General features: G+C 41.3%; 1 protein-coding gene across 1 annotated transcript in view; it reads left to right on the top strand.

The window, feature by feature from the left end:
- The window catches only part of LOC134501072 (TGF-beta receptor type-2-like), a 66,154-nt gene that overhangs the window by 47,045 nt on the left and 1,311 nt on the right, over positions 1-17,798 (top strand). The window contains exons 5-9 of the mRNA XM_063308688.1: positions 1,119-1,269; positions 2,135-2,337; positions 7,751-8,562; positions 11,349-11,490; positions 13,330-13,457. Of these exons, the coding sequence (XP_063164758.1) occupies positions 1,119-1,269; positions 2,135-2,337; positions 7,751-8,562; positions 11,349-11,490; positions 13,330-13,457 (1,436 nt within the window). The remainder of the gene's footprint in view (positions 1-1,118; positions 1,270-2,134; positions 2,338-7,750; positions 8,563-11,348; positions 11,491-13,329; positions 13,458-17,798) is intronic.

The following is a 17,798-nucleotide window of genomic DNA, read 5'->3' as shown; positions in this document are numbered from 1 at the left end:
TGGAGCCACAAAGTGCTCCATTGCAAAAATTCACTGCCAAGTAGGGCATCTGTGTGTCTGTGTGTTAAGAAGTCAAGATGCTGGTTGTGACTCTGTGATCAAAGCCCAGTCTGGGTTAGTGGCAATTTGGGTTAATGGTGTACTGTGAACAAAGCCTAAAAGTCTTGTTTGGTACTCTTCGTATGTGTTGAATTACAGTGTTCCCTCAACCTATTTCAGTAAGGTTCTGTATATGTTTCCACAGCCAAAATATAGCCTCCTTCTCTGTTTATATATCTATATGTGTGGCTAGATTAACATATTGTTCTGAATTTAAGAGTGATTTGTTTAATTGTGACTTGGTGTGTTATGTGAAGCCAGCCATAACACCTAAAACTATGATTTGCAATTTAGCATATAATGCAAGCCTAGTCAAATGTAGTTTATATATAAATCATAGTTAGATAGGTCGTGGCTTAGTACCATATGTGAATGCAGTTAACGTGTATAAATTCAGCAAAGTGAAATGTCACATGCAGAGACAGTAAAGGGCATCTTCTGAAGAAGCTGCAGTAATCTTAAAAGGGGTGTAGCTGCTTTAATGATTCAAAGAGATGGTTTATCTGTATTGCTGTGCATTGTCACCTCATCTGAATGCTTTGCTCACTATCTATAATTCATTACATGAGGAATGCAAACTCAGGCCCGCAACTAGGGCCTGTGTCACCCAGGGCAAACATGGATTCCGTGCCCATTTTGGTGCCCCTCCAGTGCTCATTTTGGCACTCCCCCCAGCACAGTGCCCGGGGCACACGCCCCACTTGCCCCCCTACCCAGTTGCGGCCCTGGGCAAAATGACAGCCTAGTTAATCTTCTTGAATGCTGTACAAGCTCATACAGCTACTTTATGGTTCAGTATGTCATGCAAAATTGGACTCCTCCCAGAAGCCATGTTTCAGTTAACTATGGCTAATCAAACTGAGTGAACAGAGCCATAGGATGTTCAGCACATAGCTTAAGAACAGTGTGAACCTAGCCAAAATGTAGTTCAAAAGCACTCTTGGTGCAACCCCCTGGAGCCCAGCCCCCTGCACTAGAGGTTTAAAATCAATTTTTTTTGTTCAATTTTATATTCACAGCATGCAATGGCCAAGCAGGAAGGAACGTGAACAGCAATGTATGCAAGTGGTGTGACAATACACACCCCATCTGTGAAAATCAGGTGTGCCACAGCAACTGTGATTTAAGCTCCTATTGTGAAAAACCAGAAGAAATCTGTGTTTCTGTATGGTAAGCAAACATTTTTTAACAAAATTCCCAAACATAACCAGGGCCTAAAATAATAAATTGTCTGTTTTATTAGATTCATATGTAGCCCTTTCTTTTCTGGTATCTGATTTAATGGAATCTAGTACATGCATTTGCAAAAATGAGATGGTTCAGTAAGTAATGTGCAAAAGAAAAGACAGAATTTTGCATAGACTATAGGCAATCATCACAGACAAAACCTGTCTGTCTGTCTGTTTGTCTGCCTATCAGAGAGACACACAGAGAGAGATCAGTGACAATATTTATAATGTAATCACCTATTATTAGCATTGCAATTATCACCTCTTTGGCTGGAAGTTTTTCTAAACAATAAAAACAGAAGACTAGGAGTGGGATCATTCCTCACGCTAAACCATAATGTGGTATGTTTGATTTATAGCTTAGCATGATGGTAGGTAAAGGTAAAGGTTTCCCTTGACATTAAGTCCAGTCATGTCCGACTCTAGGGGGCGGTGCTCATCTCCGTTTCAAAGCCAAAGAGCCAGCGTTTGTCCGTAGACACTTCCATGGTCATGTGGCCGGCATGACTACACGGAACGCCGTTACCTGCCCGCTGAAGCGGTACCTATTAATCTACTCACGTTTGCATGTTTTTGAACTGCTAGGTTGGCAGGAGAGCATGATGGTAACCTCAATCAATTATGTTTTATTCAACAATCCATGGTTAAGGAAATCATAGCTTGGTGTGAGGTGTGAACTAGGTCTTCTACTCTAAGAAGATATAATCCAAAAGGAGAAAGGGAAAAGAGGCAAAAATGGAAAGCAAAAGTATCAGACCTTAATGTTAGAACATTAGAATATATATATTTGTTTCTTGTCACTTCAGGAAACAAGGCAATGCAAGTATAAAAGTGAGCACTTTCTGCCACAACCCACAACTCCCAGTGGAAAACGTCATGGTTTCAAAGTATAACACATCACAGTGTGTCATGGTCCATCAGCACAACGAGGATGGGACTTTTTACATCTGTGGCTGTGTGAAAGAGCAGGAATGCAATGACAAGCTCATCTTTGAAAATCATACCAATGGTGAGTCTTCTTAGTGGCGACTGGCACACATCTGGAAGATTTGAACATTTAGACATTCCTGAGTTCTCACTTGCACCTCTTTCCCACAGGACAATCTAACGAGGCTGGATGTCGTGTAAGATGCCCCCAGGGAAATTAGGATGGTCTCAGAAAAATACCCTTCTCCCTTTCCCCCAGTTATTTCACAAAGGCGGATAAGTTCTTATGAGAAAGCCCCAGGTTTAATCCTAAGGCTATGAGAAGGGGTGCTTATGTGCCTGATAGCTGGCCAATATGGGTTGTGATGGATTGATCCTCTGGCTCCACAGACCTAGAATTTACTCCTCTTAGACCCTTCAAAGACCCCCGAAGGCCATAGTTCTCTGTCTTAACCATATCAGAAGTTAGTTTTGTAAGAAATCTGATCTGTTTCCTGTTACAATTTGAAAACAGAGATAGCACACTGTCCACAGTTCCTAAAGCATTCCACTGAACGTTTGCCTGTCAGGCAAAAGTATAAAAACAATAAAATACCAGGCTGGGTCATATGTGGGAAGAAACAGCTTGCAGGAATCAGATATTACTCCCAATCCCTGCTGGTCTAATTGGAAGCCTGCACATTGTCAAGCAAGAAAGTGGCTGTAAAGTTTCAAGCAAAACTTTCTGGATGAGGCTGAAATTTACACTTGCAGACAGTTCTGCAAGCTAATGGTTAATGTGTTTGAATCCTCTCTTTAGCGAAACATGATTCTACCGGCACGTCTATACAACCCTCTAGCTTTGGCTTCAGGATGCTTGGCTAGCTGTTCGTGAAGGCCACTTCTGCATCACACAGCCTTCCTCTCACTCCTAGCTACGATGTTGTTTCTCTAAACCAAAGTTAAAGTGGTGTTTGCCATCTTCCCCCAACGCAAGCCTTGCTATTTGTGTGATGCATGCCACTTCAGCAACTACTGAGCTGATGACGTGGCAGGGGGCGGGAACTGCCCAGCTCCCATTGGCCCTTATAGCTGGGCAGGCATGCCCCTTCCCCTCCAATCACCTGCAGTGGGTAGTGACTGGCCCTCTGGTCACATGATGGGGAGAGAATCATATTTATTCTTCCCTTCCAGGTTACTTACAGAGCATGTTGACAGCTCTCTTAGGGTAGCAAGAGAGTTCTACAACTTCAGCCAGAGCTGCCACGTCCCATGCAGCATGTTGGCAGGTCACTCAGAGGATCTGAGAGGAGGAAGGACAACTGAGGCTGGTCAGGATAGGGGCTTCCCACAGAAGCAGTTTGGGAATGCCTCCTCTACTTTACCAGAACTCATCCAGCACTTGGTCCATGAGGTGCACTGACCTCACTCCCCAAGGATCAGATGCTACAGATGATCTAGGAATGAACAGTAAAGCAAGAAGGGAGAGCTCTCCTGCTTTACTGGGAATCTCCCAGATCGGGAGACCATGCTACAAAATGGTCAGATTTCAACAGAACAATTAAAGCCCAGTTTTGGTTTATTAGGAGGGTTGGAATTAAAATGCAGATGAAATGTTAGGGTGGCTGCATTTTCTTTGCACCAAACAATACAAACAAAAGCAACCAAAACTAAGAACTAAAAAGTAAATTTAGGGACACACACAGGAACTTGGCATTCGGCAGCTGCTGTCCTGCGTGCAGTTGTTCCAGTTGGTGGCAATGGCTTTCTAAACAAAAATAATGCAGCAAATAGATTTGATTATGTGCCATCAAGTTGGTGTCAACTCTTAACAATCATAGTGCAAAAAAACCTCTCTCTCTCCCCAGCATACAGACACACACACACACACACACACACAGGCCCATACAAAATTTTAAATGGAACTCTGTGGCATAAAGTAATATAAGGCGCTTGCACCCCTCAATGACGTTTACTTCCAGTTTTTGTGAGTGGTGGCTGCCCCCAATCATACTTCATGTTATTATTATTACGTAAAAAAATTATCCCCCTGGTTGTTATACCTCACTGCAGAAGGTCACAGAGATCAGATGAATAGTGCAACAACCCTAATCAATAATTGCAGTTTGCTTATTTCAGATATCGAACATGTAGAGTTTGACTTTAGGCTTTACAGAATTAGTGTTTTTCAAGGTCCCTCCTTTGTCCTTGATGGCAGAAAGGGCTTCTCCTCCAATTTCTTTAAAGCAGCCCAGGACCTCCACTGGAAGGTGGCTGAAGCACCCTTTTATACCAGAGAGATTTCTAGATTCAGAAGATAACAGTGCCTACCAAGAAACATACTGATGCCCTCATTCCTTGCCTCAACCCAACCTTTATATTGTGCAGAAGAAAAAAAAGATTTCTGGCAGAGACAGACTGTTGAAAGCACAAAGAAATACAAGGCAATATCTTTCTTTCTTCCATTTGTTTTCAAAGAAAGCAGCCTGCCCAATACTTTTTTAGGCTCATGCAACAATCACTGCTGCAAACTGATGACTTTGCAATTGAGGCTGGAACTTATTTAAACAGTTCCCAGGAGTGATGTAGCCAGGAGGCATTACTTCAGGTTTGTACACTGAACCCCTGGAAAATGCTCAGAAAAGGCTCTGCTTTCCACTGAATGTCACAATTTCGGAGATGTTGTCATACCCATCAGGTAAGTCCATTACAGAAAAAGATAGCTGGGCCTCACACTTTCCAAAACAAACTTAAATCATATCATTTGGAGCTGATCTTGTGGTTTGAATTTGGTGTCTTATTTTAGAAACATTCACAGCTTAAGCAGAAATTAACTGCAGCAGACTTTTTTTTTCTTTTCAGAAACTGCCAAGTCAAACAGCTAAGGGCTCTAGCTCTCTTTCTTCCAGGATCTGAATTGCAGGCTTCACCCACTGAGGTCATACCCTGAAGCCTTTTGCTTGAGGGATGGTTTTTGAACTGCTCATCCTCAGCTATTCTATTGGGCCAAGAAATCCTCTCTTTGAATTTCATGCGTAAGAATGGAGGAACTGCACACATCTTTCCATGCTGGGTCACAGAGATTAAATCTCACTTGTACTGAAGTGACCCCACTGTTCTAGTAATGCTCAGGATTTATTCTAAGGCCTTGCCTTTTTTTGCACCCTACATGGCTTCAGACCCATATCTGAACTTGTTGGACCAGCTCTCCCATACCGCTTTCCATGTCCCGTGGGAGTGTTTGTTGAAGCTTTTCTTCATTAGCAAAGAAGTGCTGTAAATGGCAATTGATGGCGACCTTTCAGCAGTGGCTCCCTCCTTTTGGAATATCACCCCCAGCATGACACTCTTATCACCACCATTTAAGTGCTGGTACTTGTTTTCCTGCCTCAGAAAATTGTGACCTTGTTTGGGCTCAGAACCTGGTTAGTATTTGGATGGAAGAATTGTTGGTTAGATAGGAGAGTAAAAAAATAACTGAGAAGAAGGCCGTGGGAAACCCGTTCTGTGCTTTGCCAATAAAGCTACATGGACTGTCCATGAGGTCACCAGCAGTCCAAGGCAGCTCAAGGAGACTTTGTCTACTTGTTTCCCTAGGCTTTTAAGCATTGCTAATCTTAGCCTTCCTATTTAAAACAGCTTTGATTTTATCAGTCTGAATGGACTGCTGCTGTTTGAGTTAGTTGCATTACTTTATAGGGCTTATTTTAATTTTTTTTTAATCCATATTGTTTCTTACATAAATGAATGCATGCTTATTGGAAAGATAAAGCACTTTGGTTTCATGCTTTTTTCCTTAAAGTAGACTGATAATTAATAACAGGACCATTTATATTTTTAAAAGTTTGGAACAAATGAGTTACCCAAGTTTTCCATCCCCATTCTCTTGGGCTTTCTTATTCAAGAATGGGAGCTGTTCATGGAAGAATTATTACTTTCCATCAGCAAACAATTTGGCTCAGCCATGTGGCATTCATAAGACGCTGCTTTATGCTGAATCAGTCAAGTGACCTACTGCACTTTCCCCCAACCTGGTGCTCTCCAGATGTCTATTCTTACCACCCTGATTCACAGGATTATATAGCCTAGCATATCCTGAGGGGTTGGGAGTGGAGGAAAGTTGTCTCTCATCTCTTAAGGGATGCAGAACCAGATGCTCCAGGTTCTGTATTTCATTTGGGTGGGCGAGGCTTTGAGTCACGTTGACGCCTGCCGACTGCCTGGCCAAGTGCCTGCAGTTTTCTTGGCAAGATTTCAAGAGTGGTTTGCCCTCACCTGCTTCCTAAGGCTGAGAGAGAGTGACTGGCCCAAGGTCACCCAGCTGGCTAAGGTGGGACTAGAACTCATTGTCTCCTGGTTTCTAGCCTGGTGCTTTAACCACTACACCAAATTGGGTCTCATTATAATTTCATTATTTCATTAGTGTATTTAATTAATGTAATATACCTAATTAACATAGCTATCTTTTTTTTCACCTGGGCAAGAGGACACACTAAAAAATAAAGCAACAAGTTGTAGCTATGCTACAGTTTTATTGTATGGGTGTCTCTTGTGTAGAACCCAGAGAAATCATGCTTAGAGTCTGAGGTTTTAATTTGCAGCATGCTAACCTTCCTTTAGGGGATCCAAGGTCAAGCATAGCAGAGACCCTAGGCAGCAGTAAGGGAGGTGGGGACAGCCCCACATTGCCTTTCCTGCTACCTGAGAGAAAAATAACTTTCTAATATGGGCAACAATGCCCTAGAGGTGCAGTGCACAGCAGAGTTGCTATCCTACTCAGCATCTTGATGTCCTGAAAAATCTTCTAAATGCCTTCCCAGAAGGCTGCCTAGAAGACTTCTGGAACATCCAGGGGTCACTGCTCCTTCATTCTGCGGCATGCTCAAACTCTGTTAAAAGTGAAATACAAGAGGAGGAAAGGAGCTGGTGCCTGCTACTACTGTGCTGTAATAGGGGAATGGTAGATAAGAATAGCCATTAAAAAATAATAATAATAAGAACAAGAGTAAAAATGAGAAGAATATACAGCCCTGTTCAGGTGATACAGGGAAGCAGCAAGTAGCCCCTCTGCTTTTCATGTCATACTGAAGACATCACTGAAGAGGTTGCTAGAGAAGAATGGCAGAGGTGAACATCAGGGAGCCTTTGAGTCCTTCCAAGATCTTCTGCTACCATGTGAGCAGGAATCCTAGTGGTGCAATTCCCGCTTATGTGAAAGCATGCACAGGTAGAGAAAGGCTCCACCTGCAGACAGCTGTGTAATACTGATGGAGGACCAACCCTTCACTGATGTCACCAGAACAATTGAGAGAAAGGTGCACCTCCTGTACTGCATACACCATAGGACTGTTGCCTGTATTTGATGCTAAAATTGGGAGGCCTGTGGACTATGGCCCCAAGTCTTGTGCTAAAATGTTTGGTTCTTGAAAGTGCTGTGGGTCACTGGGGAAAGCTGTTCAAAGTAATTGGTTTGCAATGTGGGAACATCCTTACTTTCCCTTTCCCTTTCGCCATAGGATACTCCATGCTACAAAGCAAGGAAATCATTCCTGTGGCAGCTATCAGCCTGCTGCCCCCATTGCTAGTGGCTATCATGATCACAGTGATATTCTATCTCTGCCGAACCCATCGGCAAAGGAGGAGGTCCAAGGAATGGGCCCAGAAACATACTCAGTGCCATGAGCTGCCTGAATCGAGCAGAGCTGCTACTTACGATGAGATTCTGTCTGTCAAGATAGATCATCATTCTGCTCTTCACCCAGCCTGTGCCAGCAGCCTCAACCACATCACTGAACTGCTGCCGGTTGAGCTGGACGAAAGAGTGGGGAAGGGGCAATTTGCGGAAGTCTGGAAAGCCAAACTGAAGCATGCCCCTTCAGGCAAGTATGAGATGGTGGCTGTGAAGATTTTCCCTTGTGAGGAATTTGCATCCTGGAAAAATGAAAGCCAGATCTTCACTGATGCCAACCTGAAGCACTGCAGCATCCTTCAGTTCCTCACCGCAGAGGAGAGACACTCTGGACTTCAGAAAGAATACTGGCTGATCACTGCCTACCACAGCCAAGGCAATCTTAAGGATTACCTGTCCAGGAATATTCTCAGCTGGAGAGACTTGCACAAGATGGCAGGTTCCCTCGTGAGTGGGGTGGCCCACTTGCACAGTGACTACACTGCCTGTGGCAGCCCGAAAATTCCCATTGCCCACCGGGATATCAAAAGCACAAACATTCTCATTAAAAACCATCAAGAATGCGTGCTCTGTGATTTTGGAATTGCTCTGAGGCTGGATCCATCCTTAAGTGTGGAAGATTTTGCTAATAGTGGACAGGTGAGCATTGCAGAACAAAATTGATAGAGCAGTTTATTTTGCTTGATGAGAAATAGGGATGGTTGTAGCCCCCTTTGTGGATGACTCAAGTGAAGAGGGCTTCATGCATTTCTCCAACATGCCATTGTTATCACCCACTCCCAACCTAATTTCTTGCATTTTTCCACCCCACTTATTTCCTCACCTGGAACACAGCCATATGTAAAGAGAAATGAAATCCTATGTATGCTTCCTTCTGATCAGGAACATGCAACATGGGTCACTGCAGGCAGGACCAGCAGTTGATCTACCATCCCTTCTATGCATAAAGGTCCTTCATCTAAATTTATAGTCTACTTTTCTCCACTGAAGCCCCATAGGGCTTATACGCAGTAGTAGATGTCATATGTTAAAAACATTATAAGGTATATTTTTAATTCTTTCTTTGTGGCAAACCTTTGATCTGCTTTCTGTGCATGCTACATGCAGCTAATCCACTGCAGTGGATGTTTTTTTCTGCCAGTGGTTCTGTTTTTAGAACTGGAGCTCCCATTGCAGGGCCTGTTTCAGTTCCCACCCTCCCTCAGTTTTCTCCCCAGCACTATATCAATTGGGCTTTAGCAAACTAGCTCAGCAGTGCTTGGGCAGGTGGTAAAAGATATCTCTTCTGCTCTCAGGTAGCCATGTTTATTGTCCATACAGGATTGTTCTTCTTGTTTACAATAGACTTGCTTGAAATCAATCCAATTGTATGAATGCTGTACCTGTACTGTACCCCTTCAGATCAGATGTGCCACTTGGGCTGCGCTCATAACAGTAACTCAGTCACAGTTTCTGTATTATGGATCTGGCTGCACACAGTTGTACTAACTGGGTCAGTCTATAAAAAATGATACAGCTGCACTTTTAGGAGTCCAGCCACTTGTTCTGTGCATGAATCTAAATCCAAGTGTCCCTGATGGCTGTCCAACCTCTACTTCCACATATCCAGTAAAGGGAGCCCACCGCCTCACTTGACATGGAACCTCTATTTCCATTGATACCACTTCCAATTGCATTTTCCCTTTTAGCAGCTCTGTCTTACCAATGACTCATATTCAGCTTGTGGTCAACTGCAACTCTGCTTCCTTTTCATTCACATTCTTACCAAGACAGTTACTTCACATCAGATTCTTGTGTACACACAATTTCTTTTCCCTAATAAAGAACGATGCATTTATCTCTATTAAATTTCATTATGTACTTTTCAACTCACTTCTCTAACCTGTGAAGATCAGTTTGAATATTGTTTCTGTTTTCTTCACTATTCTCTGTCATCGGTGAATCTGATAAGCATCCTTCATCCAAGTTATGAATACAAGGGGGTACAAATATTTTATTGGGAGAATGCAGAGTCCCCATCAAGTTCCTTCAGCCCTGCCTCATTTTCCATGATCACTTGAGCCAGGAAAATACTAACAAAGCTTCTTAATATCAGTGGCTCTTTCTTCATTGGCCAGGCAGTAGGGCGTGGAGCTTGGATATGGTAGCCAGTCAATATTTGGGAAGTATCTTGGTGGTTGCAAGGAGGAAGCCACCAGTCTTGCAGTGAGGCTCTTGCTACACATCCATCTTCTTTCCTTGAAGAACTGTTTGGATGGAGCAGAGTCATTCACCCAAAAGTGATTGGATTTCTGAATTTGCATAAAACGCCATGACCAGGAGAAGATGCTTTGACTAACAGTTGACTCAGGGGGGTTGGGATTAAAATGGTCCATCTCAGGAATGTGAATAGACTGGCTTTCTGATAGCATGCTAGACACAGACATGATCTATCCAAGCATGCTAGGTGAGCACAACCATTGACTTTTCTTTCCTAGTAGGTCAGTATAACCAGCTGTATGGGTGGCTGGGTATATCTCAAACTAGAGAACTTCTGCAATTTAAGCAATCATCTTCCATACCTTGAAAACAGATGTGTCCTGGGTTCTAAGCAGCTGTGCTTTACTCCCACACAGGAGATCACAGTTGGTTATAACTCATGCCGTTCTTTGGTTTTATGACCCATTTTATCTGTTCTACTTTGTTCCACTCTGTCTGTTTGTATTGCCTTTCAAGCTGGATAAGCACACAGGCATTGTATCCTGCAACTAGAAAACCTGGCCTGCTCCATTGCTTAGAGAGATGCCATCAAGCAACACAACCTGGCAGGTCCTATTGTTTGAGGACTGGCCCTCCTAATGGTGTAGAGAAGTGATGGATCTCAACCTGTAGCAATAACATGGCGGTTAGCAATGATTACAGATGTTATTGCATTGATTTCTAATACACACACACACACACACTCATACACATGCACATGCACACACAGGGTTTATTTATTCAGCATTGGCTCAGGATCACCTTTGTTGTTCAGTTGGTTAGTATCTCAGACTAAAATCATGCTATTCTCCAGAAGGCCCCTTCTCTTCTTCGTTTTGGAAAAATGACAGAGATATGGAGGAGCATTTATCAAACCAAAATGAGTACAAATGACTATTTCCCAAGGTTTTTTTAAATATATACCATTATTCAAAATTTCAACATAAACACTATGGTTAACATATTCCTTGGCCAAAATTCTGGAGATAAAAGATTGGAGTTGTTCCATATTTTATGACTATGATTTAAAATTGTATTGTATTTTGTATCCAAATCCTGTAACAAGACATTTCTTATGATGGGATAGACCTGTCATAGATTTTAGTGTTGCCTGTTAATTGACATGGCTTCTCTCTCACACACTTACACACATGTATCTGTTTTAATATGTATTTGGTTATAATTAGGTGGGTACTGCCAGATACATGGCTCCTGAAGTTTTGGAATCCAGAGTGAACCTTGAAGATCTGGAGTCCTTTAAACAAATGGATGTCTATTCTATGGCTCTGGTTTTATGGGAAATGGCCTCCAGGTGTGATGCTATAGGAGGTAAGGCAATCAACATTTCTAAATCTTTTTTTTCTGGACCACAGGGGAGGGATGAATAATTTCTCTCACTCTCAAATTATTATTGGAATACTGTTCCCATCATAGTCAGTATAAATCTGGTTATTCCAACAAGCTACTGGCCAGAGGGCATGGAAAAATGCATTACCAAAATGCAAGAAGCTCCAGGTCCAGTAGAGAAGACACCTAGTCTCTGAATTTAAAAGTCATCTATATTCAAGGCATATCAAACAACGCTAGGGCAATGACTGGGTGATCTGGCTCACTGCAATGTAGTGTCATGTGATTCCCATGGGATTGCACCACTTACCCACTATGGAATAATTATTTAATTAACCAGTTTTAATTTAATTAATTAATTAATTAATTATATTTTTTATTTATTTTCTATCCCGCCTTTATTATTTTTATAAATAACTCAAGGCAGCAAACATACCCAATACTCCTTCTTCCTCCTATTTTCCCCACAACAGCAACCCTGTGAGGTGAGTTCGGCTGAGAGAGAGTGACTGGCCCAAGGTCACCCAGCTGGCTTTCATGCCTCAGGCGGGACTAGAACTCCCAGTCTCCTGGTTTCTAGCCCGTTGCCTAACCACTGGACCAAACTGGCTCTCTTTTATTTAAATTTTTAATTTAATTTAATTAATTAATTTAACTTTTAATTTAACTTTTAATTAAAATTGCTCTTCACTTTAGCTGGGGCTCAACATCAGGGAGTACCAAGACCCTTAGAGAAAACAGTTAAGAGAATCACAGGATACTAAATGATGTATTATTTCAATGATAATCTCAACAAAAGTCAATGAATGAAAATTATTTTTGAAGGAACAATAAGAGTCTCCTGCTAATTTCCAAACTGCTTTTGATTGGAAATATTTTAATCAGATGTAGGTCCAGAAATTAATACATACATACATACATACATACATATATACTATATATATGAATAGTGTGTGTATATATAAATCCTTATTGGTTTGTGAATCAACCATTATAGTCAGCAGCAAATTGATTACACCTCACCCAGCAGTTTTCATATATATGTTAAATAATATAGGAAAGAAGACTGAGCCCTGTGGCACTCCACACAGCTGTTGCCAAGGTCTCTACTACTTATCCCCTATGACTACTCCAAGAACTGCCCACTCTGGTAGAAATGGAAACACACAATGGTGCCTCCTATTCTCAATCCTTGCAGGTGGTCCAGAAGGATACCACGGTAGATGGTATTGAAAGTTGCTAAGAGGTCTAGTGAGATGAGGAGGAATGTATTCCTGCCATCCAAGTCCTGATGAAGGTCATCCACAAAAGTGACTAATTTTGTTTGTGTGCCATGACTAGGCCTGAATCCTGACTACAAGGGATCTAGATTATTCATTTCCCCTAGAACCTTCTGTAACAGAGTGCCTATCACTTTCTCAACAACCTTCCCCAAAAGGGACAGTTGCAGGCAGGAAAGAAGTTGTCAGATACTATATGACCATATCAAGAGATGGATTCTTCAGGAGAGGGCACACTACCGCCTCTTTCTGAGGAGGAGGTATAACACTCTCCCCCAGAAAACGAATCATCACCTCCTGAATCCAGCTGCACATATTCTGCCTAGTTATAGGAAGAAACCAGCTGGGACATGGATCTAGCTTAGCTACACAGGTGACAGTGCTCCTGTATTTATTGGCTGCTTTATCTGCGGTCACTTGGTAGCATCTGAGCATTGTCTCAATAAGCACACAGGAAATAAACATGTAGGGTTTTTCCCCCGGTATTTGATTCACAGCAATACCACATTTGTAATTTCTTTCATTTCTTCCATTATTGTAGAGGTTAAGAATTATGAACCACCCTTTGCATCAAAGGTCCGGGAACAGCCTTGCATGGAAGTTATGAGAGACATTGTGCTGTATGGTCGAGAACGACCAGAGATACCAAATAACTGGTTGGTGCACCAGGTAAGTCATCAAGCCATTGATGTGAACCTTTTGATTGGAGGGATCTGACACCAGCCTGATGTGATGTAATAAAACTATTAAAAGCGGTACGATAGCTTTGGGAAGTTCACCAGTGAATGTCCAGCTTCTTGTAACCAAGAGGATCAGTACAATTATATACCCAATAAATTAATTAATTACTCTGAAACTATGTTACTCATAGTTGATTCCTGCAAAAGACAATCTAACTTAGCTGTCAAAAAGCTTTTTGCAGCTTTGCTTTCCCTTCAAAACTGTACCTTGAAGCTTTTTTGCCACAGGCTAACCTCATACTTGTTTGTCATCTCCTTCACTGGAACATCCTGGGCTTCATATGGATTGGTTTATAAGCCATTTTGAGGATGCTTAGAGGTTACTTAGGAGTGTTTTAGACACACGGGAAATGTTTGAACTTAGCAAACACTGTTGCTAGGAATTTCCAGAGGCAGAATGTGTTGTGTGTTGCTGCAAATGACCAATAACAATTATGCACATTCAAGCCTTAAACATCTTACAACAGCAAGCCTTCATATAATATAAACAACCTAACAATAGTAATTGAGATTTTTTTTTAATCTGTTCAGTCGTGTCCATTTCACAGAGATTGCCTGGACAAGTCCCTGCAGTTTTCTTGGCAAGGTTTTTCAGAAGTGGTTTGCCCTTGCCCACTTCCCAGAGCTGAGAGAGGACTGGCCCAGGGTCACCCAGCTGGCTTTGTGCCTGAGGCTAGAACTCACCTTCTCCCAGGTTCTAGCCTGATGCTTTAACCACTACACCAAACTGGTTCTTAATTGAGATATATTTGAACATAATTATCAGTGCCCTCTATTTGATTTCTATCGGACTCAGTACTTACAACTTCTCCAACTCATGCATGTATCTGCCAAGGCAAGGCAATTCATATATCTATCTTTTAAAAATAAAAATTAATGCTCGTCCTTAAGCTCCTGGTGTTTATATGGACACATGCAAGGAGTCTTCTTGGCACTAATACAGAAGTACTTTGGCATTGCCTTCTTCCAGGTGTTCATTTTTTTTTACTTCCCAGTCCAGTCTACATCCTTAGGATTTCCTGGTAATTTCCCATCTAAGAAGTAGTCCGCCAGTTCTAACTGTACCTAGCTCTTTCAAGAACAGTTAAGATTGGCTGGATGCTGCAATACCTTTTCCAACCTTCCCTAGCTGAATGTCCTCCATGCTACCTGTGGATGAGGGAAGCTGTAAACTAATCGTGTTGAAGGGTGCCCTGTTGGGAAGGGCTGGTATTTCAGGTGCTGCAAGGCATGAATGTTTTTGTAGGAGATTGAATGCAGGTAAAAATAAATTTTGCAAGAAGATATCTGGAATGAAATGGTAGAACTGAAACACTCAGAAGACTCTAAGAGAAGATTCCATTTTTTGAATGACCACTTCCTTAAATAATTTTTATAGTTATTTGTTCTTTGTAGAGAACAAAGGTTTAGGTCTACTGTCCCCTGTGTTCAATGTTTTGAAACACAGATGAGCTTCAAAAATCCCATTTAGTTTAAGCTGATGGAATCCATTGTACATCTTTCAGCTTCAATAGACAACAGTAAGGTCAATACTGAGGGTCCTCTGAAGTTACTGTTAAGAAGTAGCCACTGGACTAAAAAATCCTGCCTTTATTAATGAAAGGCTAATTTACTCCACTGAATCAAAATGTGTAAAAGGTTATGTACAGGATTACACCAAGGTATTACTGCATATTGCCCTTCTATGTACAATACAGTGTGTTACCCTTAAGTTGCCAAATGAACAATACAGGGAATTTTGGACATTGCAAAGTGACACTTCAGTAACTGTGCATATTCTTTTGTTTCAGCTTTTTATCTAAATCTAAAGTTATGCTAACATTATTTTAAAACATGAAATGATAAAGCTGCAAGCAGGCTCTGTTCTTTTTAACTATCATCTGTCATCTGTCATCTGTGGTACCTTAACTTACAATTAAGATATTATGCTCACAAAAATGGCAGCCGCAGATTCCTACTTATCTGTAATGTAGAACTTGGGTATAATCCGAGCAGGAAAAACACACAGAGTCTGTCCTGATAGCAGGATATGGGTAAGTTGCATGGACATCACACTGGGAAGAAGGTGGAATATGCAGCTGTTGTCTTTGGCAGGAATTTAGGATAGTTTGAGCATATGTTCAGCAAGCAAAATAAAGAACTGCAGTTTAAAAGGAAGAAAGTGGAAAACTCTCCTTGCTTACAGTAACAGATTGAATTAAGAGACAGCTTTGCTACCATTCTCTGATTCTTACACATAACTGCAGAAATAAAATAATCCGTATCATTGCAACAGCATCTTGACTAGAATTTTTTGTAAGAAGTCTACCCTAAAATTAACTTGAAATTTAATGTTAGTACAAAGACTTTTTAATCTACAGCCAGTTATTTTGTTTCATTTTGTTTCTGTTCTTTCAAAACTATCTTTTCTTCTCTTCCCATAATTTTTTTTCAGTAGGGACTGGTGGAATCCCTTCAGGGCAGCTAAACATTTGAAAAGAAAATTAAACCCGCAAGTACCTGTGCATTAAAGCTTGAATGCCTTTAAAGATTAACCTTTCTGCTTGGGAAGAGCTATTTGCTTGCTGAATTTTAATTTTTTTGTTAATGCATAAAAGTGTCCCTTACTTCATTTCTGCCCAGTTTTGCTTCTATTTTTCCCTTCCCATTCTTTCTATTACTATTAGAAGGGGGAAGCAGAGTATGTGAGAGCCTATTATGTGTGTCGGAGGGAAAACAGCTATATATGCCAATGAGGATCAGTTAGTTTTGTAAGGTGGCTTATTTTACAGAGGCATGCAGTTTGGTGTAATGGTTAGGGCACCAAGTTATAAACTTGGAGACTTCAAGTTCTAGTCCCACCTTAGACACAAAATTTTGCCAAGAAAACTGCAGGGACTTGTCCAGGCAGTCACTACGAATCAAGACTGACTTGAAGGCACAAAATAAATAAAATAAATAATTCATAGGTAATTAATTTGCTTGATATGTTTTTGTGTTCTGCCCTGCTTTTTTGTCAAAGTGTGGTTATATAGACAGATGGGGAGAATTTTGAGGACTGATTTCAGCTGGGGCTCCTTCGATGTCAGCCCTACAAGGTAAACCACACTGAGAAACAAATGCTGTACAGTATAGGTCAGGACTACTTTTATTGTAGCAGCTACAGTAATAGAATCTTGCAAGTCTGAATGTGCTCTCCCCAGACTTTATGTTTGTGTGATGTTTTCTCAAGTTATTTTCTTGGCCTGGGCTCAAGCCCCATTTATCTGACAGTTGCCTTGGTAGTAGCTCTTTCCTCTGTCCTTCAAGGCCATTCCTTATTCTCTCTACATTCAGACAGTCACTTTCATATGCTTTCCACCCATCCTTGAACCCTAGTGTCCAGGAACCAAAGAATGGGTATTCCTGCAGGAAAAGTGCTAGGTCAGTTGGACCTGAGCAGATTGCTGTCCCTGGATGTGTCACTTCCAGACTCGTCAATGAAGCACCTGGATTGTCTATATCGGAAATCTTGCATTGGGAGAAAGAAAACACCATTCCAAACCAGAACAAATAAAGACCACTTTAGGATACCTTAGTGAGGGGTTGGGATAAGATGGAGACAATGACATGAGGACCTGTCCCTCAAAATTACTTAGTAAGGCCACCTGTGCCACAGCAAGCAGGAATGAGGAGGAGCCCTGGAGCTAGCAACCCTAGTTTTCAAGGTGGGATGATGGGCATTTAAAGGTTTGTATTTTTAGGTTGGTTGGTTGTTTGGGGTGGGGAGGGAGGAAATATTCTTGAATTCAAACAATCTTCCCCTCAAGAAAATATGGCACTTTCAACTGAATTAATTAAATTTAAATTTAATTTAATTGTGGGACTGAGATTGCAGGAATAGCTGAGTATTACAGTTATGTCAAATAATCAGTTATCAAAGTGAGGAATTTACACAAGGGAAGGGCCTGGAGGGAGGCTGACAATGGACAAGATGTTTCTTCACAACAATTAAGCATGGATGCTACTGCATTTGCATTGATCCCTCATCCCACCGTATTTATGGTGTACCTGAGTAAATCCTATCTGCAAACTTATCAGTTATGAAATCTAATAAATAGCATTTCTAAATATTGGAAATTTACCTGCATTAAATTTCCAGTAAAACAGAGTTAGATCTATTTATGGAATAGCAAGTATCTATTGCATGTATAAATGTATTTCTGCTTTTTTTGAGGGGGGTGGCTTTAGAAACCTTATTTTTGTGCATTTAGAGAACAATCCATTTTAGAAGGAAGTTACACAATAGTTT

The sequence above is a fragment of the Candoia aspera genome, chromosome 1 (assembly GCF_035149785.1).
Source record: "Candoia aspera isolate rCanAsp1 chromosome 1, rCanAsp1.hap2, whole genome shotgun sequence".
In the NCBI taxonomy this organism is placed as follows: domain Eukaryota; kingdom Metazoa; phylum Chordata; class Lepidosauria; order Squamata; family Boidae; genus Candoia; species Candoia aspera.
Note: the sequence above shows the minus strand (reverse complement) of the source record. Positions and strands in the feature narration are given on the sequence as shown.